Genomic DNA, 20,555 nt, shown 5'->3' on the forward strand with positions numbered 1-20,555 from the left:
TGGTATTATTTCCATACCCTGCTGGGAGCTCCAAATGGGGAGTCTGCCTCCTCTTCTGGGCCCGGGTGCATGGCCAGGAGTGGGGACACTTGCTGAGGATGGGCCCCCCACGCCCACTGTTGAACCCATGGCCCTGGTCTCTGAGCCTCCTCCACTCTGGCTGTCCGCCCGTCTCTGCTTCTGGTCATTTCCATTCAGATAGAGATGTTAGGAATAATCATATTCTATTCATGCAGCTAGGGAGAGCGGGAGTGGGGCGTGTATCTTGGTGTTGTCAGAAGGACCTCATTAGATACGCAGATAATTCTCCCCCCTGCCCCCCAGCAAGGTCTTCATTTCCTCCCTGGAGAGGCCCTCGCCACCCTCTGACACCCAGACGGGCTGGAGGCTTGCCTTCTGGAAAAAAAAAATTGCTCTTTCCAATTTTTAATTTTCCAACTTCACTCATTTCTTTATGAAGTGCACTGTGGATATTGGAGAGAAAGAAAGAAAACGACAGTTCCGCCCTGAATTCAGAGCGTGGGACCCTGCTTTGCATAGTGAGTTCAGCGGATGAGCAAGAGAGGGGAGACCAGGGGTCTTTGGGCTCCAGGGTGGTTCCTGGCGCAGCTGGGCCCCTGTCCAGGTGTCCTTCTGCCCCAGGGACCTCTCATCTGACCACTTCCTTGCTTCCGACCTGCCACCACCTGCTGTATCCCATGACTGTGCCCTAAAACCAGGTGCTTATCAGCAAAAACTCCTGAGAAGGGCACGGGCTAGGGCGCAGGAGGACCGGCCTTTGGCTTCTGGTTCTGGTTTTAGGTCTTGGTTCATTCACCTGTAAATTCCTGAGCTTCTGCAGGCAAAGCCCTGGACCCTCAGGCCAGCTTCCCAGGACAAGTCCTCCTGCTACCCTGTCCGAGCCAGCCTCGGTTCTGCTAAGGTTCTCTTGGTGGCCGTAAGACCCTCCCCATTAGGGAGGAGCTAAGCAACCTTGGAGGGGAGACAGCTGGGAGATGACCAAATGGAAGTCTGGCTCTTGAGGCATCTCCCGTGGCCTTAGAGAGCGTCACCCCCGACGGGGCTCCTGTTTATTTGCAGGCAACTCGAGACCCCTGTTCATTTCCCTGTCCTGGAAGGCAGGCAGGCCCTCTGACCAGGCCCATGTCTCCTGGAGCGCAGCTGACCTCCCTGGGGCTTGAGAGCACTTGTCCTTCCAGCTGGGGACAGGGCAGACAGGGCACCATCAGGGAAGCTGAACTGTGGGAAGGCCAGGGCCGGGACCTCTGCTTCCTTGGAAGCTCGTTGGGGGCCACGCTGGGCCATGGTGGTTGTTGAGAGGGTGTGGAGTGGTCTCCCTGCAGAATGGCTGGCCCGCTTGGTGCAGTGGGAAGGGAGAAGGCAGGACATCGAGGCCTCGGTGCTGGGGATCAGGCCACCTCCCCTCCCCCCAGTTTTTAGGGTGCAGAGGAGGGTATGGCGGCCGGCGACCCCCAGGCGCAGGATGCCACGGATCTCGCGGGCTCCTGCAGAGGAACTTTGGAGCCTTTCCTCCCCGGTTGCCTGGTTACAAGATGATCCGTCACGTGTTCCCCGAGAAGGGGGTTTGGCCGGGGCGATGCAGTCGCGGGTGGGGGCGCCGGGAGATAGTGTCTGCTGTGGGGAAAGCAGCGAGTACATTCGATCCTATCAAATCCCCATTTATATTGCACCGGACAGCCTCACTGCCCAGCTGCCCTCGAAGCCTCGGACCGCTGGGGCTTTTTTGATGCTTGAATGAAGACTGGGAAGTGGGCCAGGACTTGGCTCCTGGGCTTCTTCATCATTTATTAGCTTCTAGTTTTAATTGTTTCGCGACTTCTTTCCAGATATTTATCTAGGAAGAATTGTCAGTTCTTGCTGCGCCCCACAGACGCGAGGGGCAGGCACCGAGTGCAGAATTTTAACGGCTCTTCTGGGCAGCAGGCAGGAGGGCTGTCTCAGGAGACTCCGGCAGGCGTTGGTTGAGCACCTACTAAGTGTCAGACGGTGGTTTGAGGTGACGGCAGGCAGGGATGAATGGTGAATTTGAGGGCTACTGTACTACAGGCCTGGGGCTGCGTGGGAGCTCTGTGGCCTCAGGCAGATCGCTCCACCTCTCTGAGTCTGGGACCCTGTATCTTGGATCCAGGGTGGACAAGCTTTTAGGGGTTACGGGATACACTGAGACACTTGGCAGGTGCGCACTGAGGGTGGGCTGTCGTTTTGTGGGTGACACGCACAAAGGGTCCTGGTTGTGGGTGTGGGTTGGAGTAGGGTAAGGGCAGGACACTGCAGTGCCATTTGGCTTGAGGTCTAGTCTCTGTGAGGCAGGAGTCCTGGGGAGCCCCAGAGAGGAGGCCTGGGGAGTAGTGGGGTGCCACTGGTGTCCTTCCTTTCCTCTAGAGGATCCCGGGGTCAGAGTGGCCCACAGTGGTGCTCAGCTGGTTTTCCTGGAGCACAGCTTGGTTTTGCTTCAGGGGATTTTTCGTCCTCCCGTCCCTCACCTGAGTGCAGCTGGAGTCTGAGGACCCGAGTCCTTGACCTGTGTGACCTTTCTTGCATGGGGTGGCCTCCGTTTCCCCTTCGTCCACTCTTGGGAGAGGGCTCTGGATCACGAGGGCTCCCTGGTGGAGAGCCTGGGCCTGCTGGGCCTGACTTTACTGGTGGCCTTGTTTTCCATGATTTGGGTGACTTCAGGCAGTGACGCTCCTGGGCCCTGGCTCCTCCCACGGGAGCCGCAGTCGATGGACTTGCTGTGGGGATGTGACAGGTGCCCGTCTGCAGGGCTGCCAGCTCCGGTGGGGTTGTCATTGTGGCGGGCAGTCTGTGCCCTGGTGAGGAAGGCAGCTCTTGAGCCTGTCTCCAGGCCCGAGGCCTAGCTCCTCCCTGTCTGCAGGACCAGCCACCCGCACCCTTGGAATCTCTCTTCTCCCTAGCATGACAAGAATTTCACACGGAGGGATGGGTTCAGAGACACTGAGCACCCTGCCTGGGGTCACCCAGCTAATAACTGCAGACACCCTTTGGGGCACACTGGACGGGGCTCTGAATGACCCAGGGGGCAGAAGCTGGGAAGGGGCAGGGTGCTTGCCGTGCCCACCAGGCCTTCTGGCACTGCCAACCCTGTGGATGTTTGTCTGGGAGCCCAGTTCTTTGGCCGACTGTCCTAACAGATCTGTCTGGGGTCAGGATTGCTGTGCTGCTCAGCCCTGCAGAGGGCAGATGGTCCCGGACAGTGCCCTGCCACCCCCTGGGCTTCTGGATTCCACTTCTCCCTCCTGTTGCGGGGAGAACCATGGCGAGGGTCCGCCCTTCCCTGGTGGCACGTGCACCCTGGGAAGTGGCTGCGCTTCAGGTTGCTGCGGGGGTGTGTGTGTGGGGGGGGTGGAGTGGGTGGAGGTGGGGGGTGTTGAATGGCAGGAATCGTGCAAACCCAGCGCCTGAATTCCAGTTGACCAGCATCGAGGCCAAGGAAACAGCTGGATCTCATGGGCTGGAAGGAGGGTTTGGGACGACTCAGGCAGTAGTGGTGGACACCATCTCCAGGTGTCAGCTGGCTTTGGGGCAGGAGATCAAACACCCATTTTGACCCGGGAGGTTGGAGAGGCAGATCTCTTCTGAAATTTGGCCCCAAATGGATTAAAACATTTGATGAGCATCCACGAAGCCGTGGTGCTGTCGAATGCCCCTCGTGGCCTGGACTCGCTCCTGACCGCTGTGCCTTCCCCCACGTTTCATCTTACCTTGGCTAGGGTCGTTTATTTTAGGCTTTTAGAAGGGAGACATTTTTTCTAGAAAAGAGTGGGGTGAGCGTGGGGAGGTCAGGCTCTGCAGCCGGAATCTGAGTTCTCCAGCACGTGGCGCCTGCGATGGTTATTGTTCCCCAGAAAAGCACGTCCCTTTTCTTCCTGGCTTTTTAACATTCTGCCCTTGGCATCTGCTCCAGGCATTGTGGACGAGCGAGTCTGCGTCCTGACAATGGGTTAAAGCAAGCACTTATTGAAAAGCATTCTCTACTTAATTACATTTCCTTCTTCTGGAAGCTATTTTAATTTTTTTTTTATAATCACATGTTAATTGTGTATTAGCGGGGCCTTTCTGATTAGTTGAAAACATAATGAAACCTTTGTAAACAACACAGAGAGAGGAAAGAAAGGCGAATGTGTGAAATAGAGACAGTGGTGAGGAGCCAGTTCTCAGAGGCCGAAATAACTACATTGCTCCGTGCCAGGGAGGGGCAGAAACTGTACCTGGAAGTCCCCTGGGTGAATAACGACTCCCGGGGCAGGGCCGAGCGGCCCTGCTGACCAGCAATGAAGCCGGGTTTGCTCAGCAGTGGTCCTGAGACTGGACCCTTGCAGTCCCACCCACTCATTCGCTCACTTACTCACTCATGTCCTTGGACAGTTAAATCACTTCCTCTATCGAGCACTGACCAGTCTCTCCATGCCTGGTCTGGAGTCTTCCCTCCGTGCTCAAGACAGGTATTATCCCATTTGTGGATAAAGACACTGGAGGTCAGAGTGGAACTCACGCCTTCAAGTTTAGCCAAGTTTGGGGAGCTGAATGGATCTACCCCAGCCCCAGTCCCAGCCCAGTGGGGTTCTGAGGCCACTGTGTCCCTTCCCATCTCACTTTCAAAGGGATCGCAGACACCTGGTACCAGTCAGGCCCACAAGAGCGGGGAAGGAGCCGGCCGGGCTGGGCCTGTGTGTGTAGCAGAGTGGGCGAAAGGTGGCATGCTGCTGTCCCCAGAACATGCCGGCTTTGTTTCATTTTCTGCTGTTAACGAGAGCCACGTTTCTGTCTTAGAGCCCCAGCCCTGGTTTCCAGGCCCTATTGTGGTGAGCGGCCCCAGGGCCCTGCTCTGTTCCCCATTTAAAGGGCTGGGCTTACAGGGGTTTTGCAGTTCCCAGGCTGTTATTAGGGAAGCGTGGCTGGGGCGCTTAAAATGAAAGTGCTACTGTGTGGAGAGCCAGGTTCACCGCGCGCACTCCAAGGAGACGCTGCCAAGACGGTATCATGAGCAGCCGCCAAGCAAAACACGCGCTCCGTCCAGAGCAGCCGGCTCCCTTCTGCAAATAGGGGAAAAATTGACTTTCTGATTTGGAGTGTTTCTACAACTAGGAAGACTCACTCCAGCGATTGTTCTAAAAATATTCCAGAGGCAGCACGTTCTCCGAGGCCTCGGGACGCTCGGCAACCCTTAATTGTGCTTTTTATGTAATCTCCCTGGATGGTGTGTGCTTTGTGTTTTTTCCAGTCGCTTAAGTCTGCATGGTCATCCCCGCCGCGCCCCACCCCAACCCCACTCACAGTGTGGCTGTGGCCTCTGAGAGTGGCGCACGCAGCAGAAATGGGGTGTTTATCTCTTTGACTTCAGGAAGTGTGTTTGGGTTTGGTGTCCTGCAGCCACGTTGCGAGCTGAATCTAGGGCAGCCCTGACGTCTCTGGCCTTCACACCCAGAGGATCTGGGTGGCGGTGGGCCGGGGCAGGGGTGCCCACCGATGGACTGGTCTGCTCCCTTCGCCTGTTGGGCTCCCCTTCTTTGCAACACTCCCTCCCTGGGAGCCCCAGAGCCCAGAGTCCTGGGCCACTCTGGAATGCAGAGGACCTCTGCCCCCTAATGCCTAGGTGCCACAGTGCCTCCATTGGCCAAAGTGGAGGTGTGGGCCCAGCTGGCCCCCTCAGTGCTCACCTCCCTTTCCCCTCTCCTCCTCCTCCTCTCTCCTCCCACTCCCCTCACTCCCCAGTCTTGCTTTCTCTTTCGGTCTCTTTTGCTGGGCTCAAGGGCAGTGTCCACAAGGAGACCAGGATTGAAGGGGAACTCCTAGCCCAGGGCAGCTCACCCCCTGGGCTGGGGACACTTGGGGCTGTGGGGGGGTGTCCTGCTCATTGGGCCATGTAAAGCAGCTCTCTGGCCTCTACCCAGTCCATGCTAGGAGCCCCCCACTTGTGACAATCGAAAATGTCTCCAGACATCAATCAGAGTCCCTTAGAGGGTTCCACCGAGACCCTGTGGTCTGGGTGTTCCATGGTTATGTGTAGGAAAGAGCAATGACAGCAAGACCTGGGATTGGAGAATGAAGTCCACCCTCAGATTTTACCTCCAAAGCATGTTTTAAGAGGACATTACAGGACGTCCCTGTTGGGAGGGTGGCCTCCATGTGACCTGTGTGACATGCTGTCCCTGGGGGGCGGGTGACTGTACCTTCAGATAATCCAGTACTTTTCCTCTAACACGTCCCCCATGCTGGGCTCCGGGGGCAGCTCTGCCGCACTGGTTTTGGCTGGTTATGGTGATGGACACTTCTGAGGAGTTGGCCAGGAGACTGGGTCATGGCCACCCTCCCCTCTTTCCTTCCTTCCTCCTGCTTCCTTCCTTCTGTGGAGACTGACTGACTGATTGACTGATTGATTGATTGATTGATTGCTCAGTGTCGGGCGTGGGACCCAGCCTATCCCCCGGGGCAAGCGCCTCTTCAGTGACACGTGCTGGGGCCATTTACAGGCATCGAGTTGTGTGGTTTCGATGTCGACTCATTCTGGGGGCACCTAGGAAGGGCGGGTGCCAGAGGTCACTGCACCCCTCTGGTGGTCAGCAGGTTGTGTCCTGCTTCCTTGGAACACCATGTGACTGAATGTGAGTGATTCCCGGGCTCAGCCAAAACCCAGGCCTCTGCTGGCTGCGCTCCGCCAGCTGGCCAGCCATGCCAGGCTCCAGGCACTGCAGACGTTTGGAATTCATGGGGCTCCCCCTCCCTGGGCTGCTGGGCTTCAGGTTCTCTGGAGCAGCCCCGACAGCGCCCGCCTGGAGCCTCCTGGCTGCATCCCCACCCCGTGCCACGCCTCCTTTGTCAGCAGCTGGGCACCCATGGCCCGTGCTCATTCCCTCCTGCCCTCCAGTGCCACCCATGAGGTCTTGTGGGGTGGTGGACAGTGCCGGGAGGATCCCCTGTCTCAGCTGCTGTGGGTCCCAAGCCAGAGCTGGGGCCATGGTGGGGTCTAACCACTGGACTGTCCAGCCTCAGAGCCGGCTGGTGGTGCTTGCAGGGGCGCTGTGAGCGGGCCTGGCTGCCATCACCGGCTGCCCCGTGTCACCCCCCCCACCATGAGGTGCCACACACACACACGCTGCGTTTTTGCGTGGACCTGTGTTCATCCTCCTCCGCACCCTCCATGGTGCTGTTGGCACACCTCCGAGTCCTGATTCTGGAACCGTGCATCCGGGCACCCGGAAACTTGCACAGCAGCAGGCTGTGCCTGGCGAGGATGACCACGGCCCGGCTGCCGGCAGCGGGCTGGAGGAAGCTTGGCACCGTGGCAGAGGCAAAGTGCCGCAGAAGTGCCGCAGGTTTTTCATATGGAAATGTGAAATAATGGGGTGATTAAATAGAGCTGTATATTAAAGTACATCTGACATTAGAATTACCATAATGTGCTGTAGCCTTAGGCTGAGTACTTTATTTGCCATCTGCGTCGGCCCCAAATCCCCCGGGGAAGCGCTAAAATATTCTGAATAAACTCAGCTCGAGTTCTTATTGAGAGTAAAATACCATTTGTGGCACGTCGTATTGATTCGTCTTAATTGTGGTGCAGAAAAGAACATTCACTGGCTGATGACTTTTGTGCTTGGTGACAAGCTGGCCGGAGTCACTCTAACACTGCGGTTGGTTAACCTGGGCAGACGGGCCGCCAAGGCCCGGCAGGCACCTGGGCTCCAGGCTGAAGCTGCAGCGCCACCCCCTGCCCCCGCCCAGGGCGGGCGCAGGCACAGCTGGGGCTCCCTGCCAGCCCCCTGCTCTCCTGGAGGGACTTGAGGGTGGAGGGCGGGCTCCCCTTTGGGGGCAAGGAAATTCATGCTGTACCCTGCAGGCGCCTCCCCGTGTCCGGCTTCGTCATCTCCCAGCAAGGCAGGAGCATGGGCCAGCTGTGGAAAGAGGGCCGTTGCCCCAGCCTCTGGCTGGACAGATGCACTGTGCATGCTCAAGGAAACAAAAAGAGACATGGGAGAGAGAGGGAGAGAGAGAGAGAGAGAGAGAGAGAGAGAGAGAGAGAGAGAGGGAGGGGGAGGGAGGGGTAGGTAGGCAAAGCCAAGCTTGACTGGTCACTGCAGGGTGGCCATGGACCTGGTGATGCTCCCTGAAGCCTTCTGGGGGAAGGTGCTCGCAGGATGCTTTAGAGATGCGAGCCGTCGGGCGTAAACACCTGGTGGAGCAAACAGCGCTCCCCCCATTCGCGAGGTCCAGTTTTTACCCTATAATTGCCTATCATTATACACAATTTAAATATTCAAACATCCTGCACAAACCCTGGGCTAGCGTGTTTTTATTACAAATTCAGAACAAGGGAATAACCTTTAACTTCAGAGACAAATGAGACAAATTTACAAGTGCATATCTGCTGTTTTCTTGTGCTTTATCAATCCCTGCGGACCGGAACACTTTTGCTATAACACCACTCCGAACCATATACATATATTACCACTTGTTTGTAGTGAGTCGGTAATGAGTCCCCTCTGCATTCGCTAACCTATATAACTCGGCGTCGAGGCTCTCCATAACGTCAATTATCTCCTCACAGCTAAACGTACGCTCCATTAAAACCAGATTTACTGCCCCGGCCGTACTTCTCGGGGTGGAAAGTGGAGATTTTTGTGGATTTAAGGAGAGGAGGGCTGCAGGCCGGCCTGCGAAGGAAGTGGTAGATGACGGAGAAGGGGGACTTCCTGTGTGGCCGGGGAGGAGGCTGAGCTCCCACGTGAGGCCAAGACACACGTGTGTGTGCGCCCGCGTTCGAGGTGTCCACTCCCCGTCCTCTGCTCATCATCTCCTGATTCTCCCCGTTTTGTCCATTCAGTGATAAGGGTGGTTGGCTGCATGCTTCTCGGTCGCATCTGGGGGCCATTCTGTCCCCAGAGTTCTAGAAACATCTCTGAACATTCCATGTGGGGTGGGGTGGGGTGGGGGAGCCAAACCACCCAATGAGTTCATCTGCCAACCCCCCAAGCCCCTGGGAGAGTGTCGGCCCTTGCAGCGAAGCAGATTTCAGGGGAATGCCATCTCTTCCGGAGACTTCTTCTGGTGAATCTGAGCCCCGTGTGCAGCCGGAGGAGGGGCTCTGAAGGCTTGAGAGATGGGCTGGAGCTCTCTGAGGGCTTCAGTTGAGTAACCACATGTGGGGCCGCCCTGGGCCCCCGGACCTGCCCACTGCTGTCCCATCTCACTGACAAACTCTGCCGTTTTCCTCCCGGGGCTGAGATGCCCCACGGTCAGCAATTTCGCTTTGTTTTGGGGTTGGGTGTCTATTTCCTGAGCCTGAAACTGCACACCTGGTCTGACCACAGAATTGAGCGGTTGAAGTAAAGACTGTTTTGGGAAACCTGGGGTGCACGGGGGACTGCAGCTGTGGTTCAGTTTGAATCCTTCTGTGTTCCACGAAGAGCCTGGACCGACCGCACCATTCCTGAAGGTGGATTCACAGTCCTCTGGTATTCAGATGAGAAGCTGGCTGGAATTGTTGAACTCCTGCTCGAGAGGACGATAGAAAAGCCGCTGCCTAGGATCATGGTCTTCACAGACTGTGTTTCATTGGTTTATGTCGCATGGCTTCACTGTTTGCACAGAGTGGGTCTGGTTGGAAGCAGAGTTCTGAAGGCTTCACCAGCATTCTTCTGTCGTGCTGAGATTTTGTGAGACTCAGGGAGGTCTTGAAGGTGGGCTTGAACATCTTTATTTTTTATTTTTTTCATTTTTAATGTGGAAGTTTTCACTGGAATGGAATTTACAGCTATTGGAATTTTTTTTTTCCCCATATCCAGCTAAGTTTCTTAACCCGTCTCCAGACCCTCAGACTGATTCCAGGGCCTCTCTTTGAATCTAGGCTCCTCCCTCCAGGCCTCTGTGTGGTGTTTTTCTCTGCCCCGTATGCCCTTTCCCTTCCTGCCCTGCATGATGGACTCGTTCCTGCTGAGCTGGGCTCAGAGTCCCCCCTTGGGGCATCTGGTCCTCCACGATGTTAGTCTCTCCCTCCTGGGTCCACTGCATATTGCACCCCTGGTTTGTGACCAAGTGGCTTCAACCCTTCCTAGATACATGTGCCCCAAATCCTGAGCTTCTGTACTAGGCTTCGGGCTGCATGGGGGCAGCCCTGAGTTTCTGGGGCCCGCTGCACAGAGGGTGCCAGCATCTGCAGAGGGAGGGAGAGAAAGAGCTGCACGTGAGTAAAAGATGCTGAGAATTTGCTGTCACCATTTATTTCCATAGTGGTACCTCGATGGCAAGAGGAAGTGTGGCCTCGAGCTGTCCTCCTACTCCTCCCCAGGGAAGAACCCTGGGAGCAGGATGCACCTGCACATGTAGCCTACATTAGGACTGTGAGCTTGGGGGTCGAGGACAGCCCTGCACTGAGGCCCTGTGGTGGCCTGGCCAGCACTGGAGGGAAGCCCTTCAGAACTGCATGGAGCAGCTGCTGTGTGCCCCGTCTTTGTCTCATCCTTTGTGCAGCAGGGTGTCCTGCAGTTGTGGGCTCAGGCAGCCTCTACCTTGGGGCCTCTCCTTCCTCTTCGGGGTGCACAGCTTGGACATCAACTCTGTGCCGTTGCCTGCTGCCTCCTCCCTGGGTGCCCTGAAGTCCTGCTGCAGCTCTGGTTCTATCTTGGGGTTCTGTGTCCCGTCCACTGCTTAGCCTGACCCCCACCTGTGGCCTCCTGGAGGGGAGGCGAGAAGGACTTGCTTCAGGCACACCTGGGCATACCTGGCGATGCCAGGCTCTTGGTTGGAGGCTGTTAGTTGAGGGCTTTTCTTCCAGCCTCAGTTAACTCCAGGCAGGTGAAGCCACGCAGGTCAGCCCTGCCAAGCAGGTCCTGTCCAGGCAAATGGGCATCGCGAAGCACTGTGGGGCTGACCGCGGTTCCTCGTGCGTAAGACCTCTTCCTTCTCGGCCCTTGATCCTGTGGCTGGGCTCCCTGTCCTGCTCTCCTGACCCTGGGCCTGGGCCTCCCTGTCCTGTTCTCCAGATCCTTAGCTGGGCCCCTGTCCCACTGTCTTGGTCCTGTGGCTGGGCCTCCCTGTCCTGCTCTCTCTGGTGTCCATGGGTGCAGGTGGAATGATGGGGCATGGCTAAGCTGGGCTCCTCTCAAGGCTAGTGACAGCAGAGTTGTCAGTCCCTGTGCGAGGGGGCAGCCAGCTGTGTGTCCAGATGCAGTACTGGCCCCAGGTCCATCTGGCTGGGTATGAGTGCTGTTCTGCCACTCAAGCCATGACACCCTGTGCCCCTCGCCTTGTCTCTGATGAGACTTCATTTCCTTTTCTTGGAAAGTGTGGATTCGCACTCCCTGGAGTGCCATCCGACGCTCAGGCCATTTCAGAAGCCCAGTGCTGCCTTGTGATCCGCATGAAGGGGGTCTGGACACAGCGCTCTGGGAATAGACAGGGGTGTGTGCTTGAGCTGGATCTGGAAGGAGGTTTTGCAGGTAGAGAATAGAAGACAGGTATTTCAGGCAGCAGGAACTGGCAAGGGCTTGGAGGGATGAAAATGGACAGCCCAAAGAGAGGGGCCTTAGAGGGCGTGGCCAGGGTGTGGTGGGTGGAGGCCCACAGGATGGCGTCGGGGCAGCGGGGCTGCGTCAGCTCTGGGGCTCGGGGAGCTAGCTGGCTCCTCTGCAGGGGTAGTGGCAGAGGTGGGGGCATTTTTTCTTGTTCTGGTCAGGGTCACTTGGGATCCTGGTGTGCTCCTGTGGTTGGAATGCAGCTGCCCAGAGGCTGCGTGGTGCTAGGCAGGTCCCGTGCCTTGGTGCCCAGGAAGAGGGGCCGTTTGCTGAGAGGGCTGAACTGAGCCGTGCCTGGGGCTGGCCTGGTGTGGAGGGCAGGGCTGACTGTGGACTCGGGGTTCACTGTGCCTGGGCGGGTGCCCTTGTCCTGGTGGTGATGCCTTCAATGACACTGACCACGGAAAACACACGGAACACAAAGTGCAGGTGTTTCCTACATCTCCCTGTGTGGCCTCCTGCACACCCAGGGTCCACTGCCTGGGGACCCCATTGCAAGGTCTTCACCAGGATGATTCCGTATCCCACAACAAATAAGCCCCCATGTTGCCTTCACCGTACAGACGGGGACCCTGGAGCTCCTTCAGTCCAGCCATGTGGCCAGAGTGTCCTGGCTTCAAAGTGAATCTGGAGGGAACGTGGGGTCCCGCAGGCAAATCCGAGGAGCACACCAAGCTGCAGGACTCTCATTACCGTAGGCCAGTTATGCAGCACTTGGGCCTCAGTCACCCACCACACTGGGGAGGGTGCTAGCCGTCGATAAAACCAGCTCAGTCCTGTCCTCAAGGAGCTTGGAATCCAGCTAGAAGATGAATTCTAGATGAATAATCCAAGGCCAATAAGGTCTTCTTGCATTTCCTTTGTTTCTTTTATAAATGGCGACAGTATGTGTAGTCAGAAGCCCAGCGTAGTACAGGCTCCAAGCCCCCAATCTAGCCGAGCCCTTGAATCTCTCCTCTCTGCATGCTGAGCTTCCCCTAGTACCACCCCAAATGAGCTAGTTATTAGGTGCTCCCTGTCTGCCCTGAACTACAAGGTGCATCCCCAGCCAGGCACCTCACACACACAGCAGACTCGGCTCCCGCTTGTCCCATGAGAGAATGACAGGCAGGTGTAGTCACTGACTCAGCAGGACACAGCGCTACTGAGTGTACTGGCCTTGTCTGTGTGATCAATGGAATTAGGTGTGCTGGTGTCCATGAACAGTAGAGCGGCTCAGGCGCACTTGATTTGGTGATGGCTGTCTAGAGCATGGGGATCCAGAGGATTCCAGGCCTGGAAGGAGAGTGCGGGGATGGATTGGTGATGTCTGCCACAGGCACTGGCTTTGAGGAGTGGGTCTGTTCTCTCATCAGGGAACAGGAACTCTCAGTCCTAGTCCCACAGTTGCTGCCACCCCAGCACCAGCACCCTCTCGGGACCACTTGTGAAAGATTTTTTTTTTCTTCTAAAATAGCTGCCACAATTACTTTCCCATGAGTCAGTCAGCATGATTTCATGAGTTATTGTAGTTCTAACTCCCAAACAGCACATCTTGACACTTTGGTTAGCACCTGAGCTGGAATGAGAGGTAAAACACCAAGGCATACAGTCCCTTGCCCCGATCCCCCGGCTCCGAGGGCTCCGAGTCTGCACAGAGAGAACTCTGGACCCGCCTTTTATCTCAGCAGTGTAACGGCAGGAGCTCCTCTGGCCAGGAGTGTGGCCTTGGTTGGACCCTCATCTCTTCCAGCCCCCAGCTTCAGAGGCCACGGGGGTGAGGTCCTCTGTGTGCTCAGCTTGGGGACAGCTCAGGAGTGGGTTTATTGTACTCATCACTGCAGCTCCACCTTCTGCTGAGGAGGGCAGAGATTGGACGGGACGCATTCGGGGTGAGCAGCGGTGCCTGTCGATTCTATGGATGACAAGGCCCAGGAATAGTGCAAACGTGAAACTTCGTAGACTCTGATGCGCTCAGTCGATGTTTTCTTTCTGACAGATGGTTTTCATTTTTTGTTTGTTTTTTTGCGGAGTTAGGGATTGAACTCTGGGCCTCCTGCATCGGCCTGTGCTCTCCCACTGAGCCACACCTTTCATGAGCAGCTGTAGATTCTAGATTAAGCACTCAGCTTGCAAAACCAGCCTTGTCTTTGGTCCTGTATCCTGGTCATCCTGAAGGCCAGAGAAGGAAGGGAGCTGCCTCTGGGCCTTCTGGGGCCTGGCTTCTTGGCCCTAGACTCAGCCACCTCAGTATCTTATGACCCTCTCCCCTGTCTGTCCCCCAAGTGGCATGCGGCACCCAGTGGGCTTTCTGGCTCTGAGAAGTGACTCCACTTCTTCTCTCTGGGGTCAAGGCCTGTGGTGGACTTGACTGGGGTCCATCCAAGGGTAATCAGTGGCCTTCACACAGTACAGTGGTGGACCCCTGTCCTGACCTCTATGTGATACAGGACAGGAAATCCTTCCGGTGGCAGGTCCTGTGTGCTGGAGGCAAGGGGGTCCTGCTGGGGGCCCCTGAAGGGGACTGTGGCCTGGCTGCATTCTGGCTGCATGAACTTGCTTTGCTAGCTTCCGTGTCCTCGTGCCAGCAGGGCCAGGTCCTTGCCTGGCCTCCCTCTGAGATGGTGGTGAGCAGTGATGAGCTAATGCGGTGGAAAGGCCCCATCAGGTGCAGAATGCTCTGTAGCCTGTAGAGGGGCCACAAGGCCCAGAACCGATCCTCTCCAGCAGCCTGGGCCACTGAATCTCTCGCAGGGCAAATGCCCTTCCATTTGGTATCAGTTGACCTTGAGGGCCAGGGCCCTCAATTATGGCCTATTCATTGAATAATAATTCAATTAAAGGTAGGCTTTTTATGGAAAACCCTGATAACTTTATTGGTCTTACTGGAGTAGCTGGCATCATGAGGAGGAACCATTATTTCAATGCACATAAAACAGAGCCTGGGAGCCGAGGGAGAGCAGCATTCCAATGCAGGAGTCCAGTTGCCTGTTGGTTCCCAACGTCACCATAAAAAATCCCGTTTCCTCGGCGTTTGCAAGTTTCTGCTTCCCGGGAACCTCTACTCCATGAGACAGGCTGCATTAAAATTCCTCCAGGGTTTTATTACTGCCAGAGCCGCACTGAAAGCCATCCCTGAACCACGCGCCACCAGGCACAGGATGGAAAACAAAACCCCAACGAGTGAACCCCTCCCCGCACCCGCTGCGCGGTGACGCGTGCTTCACAGGGACAGCATCTCGTTCATGCCCCAGCCCTCTAGCGAGGCAGGTGTGGGATTTGTGTTCTACTGATGAGGAAATCAAGGCTCAGAGGGGTTAGGTGACTTGCTTGGCAGCGCCTGTCTGGGAAGAGGGCAGAGGTCTTAAGCAAACGCTGCTGTCCGGGGCTCTGGTAACCAAGAGGTCACGGGGAGGGTTTGGCATTTGAGAGAGATGCCAAGGGGATCACTTTAGAGTCAGTAGAACCAAGAAGATCCAGGGAGGGCTTCTGCCAGAGGGCACTAGGAAGGTCTGAGAGATGGAGATAACCAGGAAGTCATTTTATTAAAAAAAAAAGAATGAGGGTGTCAAAGGAGTTGTCTAGGGAGGGCCTCAAGGGCTGGGAGAGCCTCAGACGGTCAGGTGCTGTCAGATCCCAGGGAGGCCACTGCCTGTGGTCAGCCTGGCTGTTCACACAGGGGGTCTTCCAACCAGAGTGGGTCAGGGGGCTCTGGTAAGAAAGCACTTACCCTGGCATGACAGATGACCCGAGATCCCACTTGTAAACAGAGCGCTTTGCTACCTCACGGTGAATTATGGACAGGTAAATTCCTCCTGAAGCTGGAGTTTTAGAAGTGTCCATTTTTTTTTTTTTTTAAACAAGAACTGGAAACATCTGAGCTTTTTCGAACATGCAGCTACATGTTTCTCAGCAGTTGCCATTTTGAGTTTGAAAAATATGTAATCGGCCATTTCGGCCTCCAGGTAGTCTTCATCGCCCTGCCTAGGACCTCTGCATTTTCCTCTGAAATTCCCCACTAGCCACAGAACTTTCTAGGAAATGCGTAGCCACCAGATCAAGAAAAAAGGAAGTGCTTTGGAGCTACCTAAGGAAGCGGAGATGATGGAGAAGAGATGTGGGGAGGGAGGTCCAGATGAAAACCAGGCAGAACCACAGTGGCCGTGGGCCATCAACCCTTGAGTTAGATTGGACGAAGCTGGGGAAGGGTTCTGACTCGCCTTTTAATTTGAAGATCTGTGACCTCGGTGGACGTGGTACTTCATTTGTGTTATTAGCTCCTGGGTTTGAAAAGGACTTTCATTTATCTTCTCATTTATTGCTTACTTAGAAGAGTCCCCTAAGTCATGGTTTCTGGCTGTCTGTCTCATGAGCTGTCTGAGGTATGATGTCCACTTCCCAAGAAACTGAGGACAGGAGACGTGCCCCAGAGAAGCCGATGCCCCCTCTGCTAGTGGCCTGCAGAAAGGGTGGGGGTGTCTGTAGCCCGACAATGAGCATCATGGCCATTCGGGCCTCTCTGCCCTCTTCCAGGTGGGGGACATTCCCTTAGGGGGTGTGATAGGGACAGAGTCACTCAGATACTCTGGGAGAGGGAAAAGGCCCCAACGCCCTGGAGAAGAAAATAGCCTTGGAAGTTCTCCCTGAGCTATTTTAAAGGCGAGGCGAGGCTGAGCCTCAGAATTCTGTCCTGCCCCTCCCTGCCTCTGGTCTTCTCTCCACCAAACAGACACAAAGTGAGAGTGCACTGTGGCATAATCCCCGAGTACAGCGGGCACGTAAAAGCACATCCCGGTTTCCAGTGCCAGGTGTCCCATCGGGTTGGTTCTGCAGTCTGGGGAGTCTGTGCCCAGCCCGTTGGGCAGCTTTGCAACACTGCCCATGTGGGGTGTGTCGGGAGGTCCTCGACCCTTGGATACTGGCAAGGCTAATTTGTGAGAGAGGCACACTCAAGACCGAATCCCTCTGGTGGAATTCAGGGCCATGTGCCTTGTGCCTTTTAAAGATGGTTTCTGAAGGATAGTTAAGGCAGCTACAAGCTCTGCTAAGGCTGCTCCCTCCAGGAACATAATTAGTGGGTGTAAAACAAAAACACGCTCTGCGCGGGATTTCAGAGTCCTTAAGTCGAGGGGTGGAGCAGCCAAGATGGGGATGGCTTTGTCTACTCCCCCCGTGTGGCCTTCCTGATGTGGGCGTGATGACAACGAGCATGTTTGGCCTCACCAGCGTGCCTGACTTTAAAATTTGCGTTAGATTTTCCAGGTTCAGGAAAGTTTGAATAAAACAAAAGGAGCTTTTCAAGACTGCATTGGGCGACGTCTTGTACCTGGTCTGGGATGGGATTCCTGTTCTTTTTTCCTTCCCGGCTGGTGCATCTGATGATGGAAGATGGCCTGTCCGCGCCTGTCTCACTTGTGTAAAGCGTTAACAGGGGCTCCGGTCGGCAGAGCAGCCAGATTCAGCAGAGGTCGAGGAGGCCGGCTGTGAGAAGGTTCCAGATGAAAGGTTTAGCCTCCATTTTGTGACTGCCTCAATGATGGACAAAGACGGTGACATTTTGGCTCAGTGCCACCAGAGTCCACTTACAGTTTGCTACCCATATCACTGGAACCAATTCTGACAAATCAGCCTTTACTGCGGTTCATCCTGACGGCCTGTCGGGCATGGCATGGCCTTTCATTCCTTAGTATTCTGGTACTCCTCGAGGTCAGTGTCCTGAAGGGGCCCATGGAAGCTGAATTCCACCCCACATCTGGGGCCTGGCCTGTGCGTGAGGACACTAGGCAGGGACAGCTGTTGGGTCTCTGCAGCAGTTTATATAGGCTGTTTCAACTGCACAGTGCTTTCTGCAGGGACACTGGTGCACAGGGATTTCCTATGGCTAAATGGCAAACGTTGCAAAGGTATCACAACCATCTCTCCTCGAAAAAAAAAAAAAAATTTCTTTGCAAGGCAATAGTTTGTTTCTGTAGAATTACCTTGAATCAAATATTGTCTGAATCAGTGTTTCCCATGGCAAGGTGGAGAGGTGATTTTGCTCTGCAGGGGACAAATGGTGTGTCTGGAGATACTTTTGGTCTCCACTCCAAAGGAGGGGTGCTCCTGACATCTAGTAGGTAGAGACCCCACAATACCAAGACTGCCCTGCTCCCACCCCAACAAAGAATCATTGGGGTCTAATGTCAATAGGGTTTGGGTTAAGAAACCCCAGTCTAGATTGCCTTATATGATTGAGCTTTGGCCTGGCTGTTTTTCCCAGTCCACTCTTTGCTGATTCCATTAAAATAAGGCTTTCTTCTGGGCACACTCTCATCTGGTCTCTGAGATAAGGAGGAAAGCACCTTGAGGACAGGCAAAAGCCAGGCCTACAGAGTGGAAGGAACTTGTTGAGATCCAGTTACCAGGGCGCCCTGTGCACAGATCTGACTTCTTCAGTGCCCCTCCAGGTGGGAAGAGCAAAGCCAGGCCTGCCCAGAAGTGGCCCTGCAGCCTCCGGTGGGAGCACAGGGCTCTTGGTCTGCTGAGTGCCTCCAGGTTAGTGGCCCCTTGGTGCCCATGCCCCCTGCCACTTCTCATGCTCTCTCTGCCTTTCTGTCCGTGTGTCTCCCCAGGTAAAGATGAGCCTTCCAGCTACATTTGCACAACATGCAAGCAGCCCTTCAACAGCGCGTGGTTCCTGCTGCAGCACGCGCAGAACACGCATGGCTTCCGGATCTACCTGGAGCCCGGGCCGGCCAGCAGCTCACTCACGCCCCGGCTCACCATCCCGCCGCCGCTGGGGCCCGAGGCTGTGGCACAGTCCCCACTCATGAATTTCCTGGGCGACAGCAGCCCCTTCAACCTGCTGCGCATGACGGGCCCCATCCTGCGGGACCACCCGGGCTTTGGTGAGGGCCGCCTGCCCGGTACGCCGCCGCTCTTCAGCCCGCCGCCACGCCACCACCTGGACCCGCACCGCCTCAGTGCCGAGGAGATGGGGCTCGTCGCCCAGCACCCCAGTGCCTTTGACCGAGTCATGCGCCTGAACCCCATGGCCATCGACTCACCTGCCATGGACTTCTCGCGGCGGCTTCGCGAGCTGGCAGGCAACAGTTCCACGCCGCCACCCGTGTCGCCAGGCCGCGGCAACCCTATGCACCGGCTCCTGAACCCTTTCCAGCCCAGCCCCAAGTCCCCTTTCCTGAGCACGCCACCGCTGCCCGCCATGCCCCCTGGCAGCACCCCTCCGCCACAGCCCCCGGCCAAGAGCAAGTCGTGCGAATTCTGCGGCAAGACCTTCAAGTTCCAGAGCAATCTCATCGTGCACCGGCGCAGCCACACGGGCGAGAAGCCCTACAAGTGTCAGCTGTGCGACCACGCGTGCTCGCAGGCGAGCAAGCTCAAGCGCCACATGAAGACGCACATGCACAAGGCCGGCTCCCTGGCTGGTCGCTCCGACGACGGACTCTCGGCCGCCAGCTCCCCGGAGCCTGGCACCAGCGAGCTGGCCGGCGAGGGCCTCAAGGCGTCCGACGGCGACTTCCGCCACCACGAGAGCGACCCGTCACTGGGCCACGAGCCCGAGGAGGAGGACGAGGAAGAGGAGGAGGAAGAGGAGGAGCTGCTGCTGGAGAACGAGAGCCGACCAGAGTCGAGCTTCAGCATGGACTCGGAGCTGAGCCGCAACCGCGAGAACGGTGGCGGTGTGGCCGGGGTGCCCGGCGCGGGGGGCGGCGTGGGCGGTGCGGCCAAGGCTCTGGCCGACGAGAAGGCGCTGGTGCTGGGCAAGGTCATGGAGAACGTGGGCCTGGGCGCGCTGCCCCAGTACAGCGAGCTGCTGGCCGACAAGCAGAAGCGTGGCGCCTTCCTGAAACGTACGGCTGCTGGTGACACGGGCGACGAAGACGACGCGGGAGGCTGCGGTGATGCGGGTGCGGGTGGCGCGGTGAACGGGCGGGGCGGTGGCTTCGCGCCCGGCGCTGAGCCTTTCCCTGGCCTCTTTCCCCGCAAGCCGGCACCGCTGCCCAGCCCCGGGCTCAACAGCGCGGCCAAGCGCATCAAGGTGGAGAAGGACCTGGAGCTGCCCCCCGCCGCGCTCATCCCGTCGGAGAACGTGTACTCGCAGTGGCTCGTGGGCTATGCGGCGTCGCGGCACTTCATGAAGGACCCGTTCCTGGGCTTCACGGACGCGCGCCAGTCGCCCTTCGCCACGTCCTCTGAGCACTCGTCCGAGAACGGCAGCCTGCGCTTCTCCACGCCCCCCGGGGACCTGCTGGACGGCGGCCTGTCGGGCCGTAGTGGCACCGCCAGCGGGGGCAGCACGCCGCATCTGGGCGGCCCGGGCCCTGGGCGGCCCAGCTCCAAGGAGGGCCGCCGCAGCGACACGTGCGAGTACTGCGGCAAGGTGTTCAAGAACTGCAGCAACCTGACGGTGCACCGGCGGAGCCACACCGGCGAGCGGCCTTACAAGTGCGAGCTGTGCAACTACGCGTGCGCGCAGAGCAGCAAGCTCACGCGCCACATGAAGACGCACGGGCAGATCGGCAAGGAGGTGTACCGCTGCGACATCTGCCAGATGCCCTTCAGCGTCTACAGCACCCTGGAGAAACACATGAAAAAGTGGCATGGCGAGCACTTGCTGACTAACGACGTCAAAATCGAGCAGGCCGAGAGGAGCTAAGCACTCGGGCCGGGCGCCCCTCACCTGTACAGTGGAACCCTTGCCAACTGCGAGAATGCCGACCTGACTTGCCTCCGCGTCACCGCCACTTAGCGCCCCGTGTGTCCCCGGGGAGGCGGTACCCCAACCTAACCTGTGTCTGCGAAGTCCTATGGAAACCCGAGGGTTGATTAAGGAAGTAAAAAATTGTGGAGCCTTTTAACTGTGCAATAATTTCTGTATTTATTGGGTTTTGTAATTTTTTTTGGCATGTGCAGGTACTTTTTATTATTATTCCTTCTGTTTAAATTCCTTTAAAAGATTTTGTTGGGTATTCATCCCTTCTTCATTTTTTTAACCCTATAGTGGTCTGAGCAATGACTCGTCAG

General features: G+C 56.6%; 1 protein-coding gene across 6 annotated transcripts in view; it reads left to right on the forward strand.

Moving 5' to 3' along the window:
- The window catches only part of Bcl11b (BCL11 transcription factor B), an 85,218-nt gene extending 65,031 nt beyond the window's left edge, over positions 1 to 20,187 (forward strand). For all 6 annotated transcript variants that reach the window (XM_026399433.2, XM_077799942.1, XM_026399435.2 and 3 more), the window contains one exon: positions 18,140 to 20,187. In XM_026399433.2, coding sequence (XP_026255218.1) covers positions 18,140 to 20,187 — 2,048 coding nt within the window. The remainder of the gene's footprint in view (positions 1 to 18,139) is intronic.
- Positions 20,188 to 20,555: the final 368 nt, after the last annotated feature.

Source organism: Urocitellus parryii, chromosome 6 (genome assembly GCF_045843805.1).
Source record: "Urocitellus parryii isolate mUroPar1 chromosome 6, mUroPar1.hap1, whole genome shotgun sequence".
NCBI lineage: Eukaryota > Metazoa > Chordata > Mammalia > Rodentia > Sciuridae > Urocitellus > Urocitellus parryii.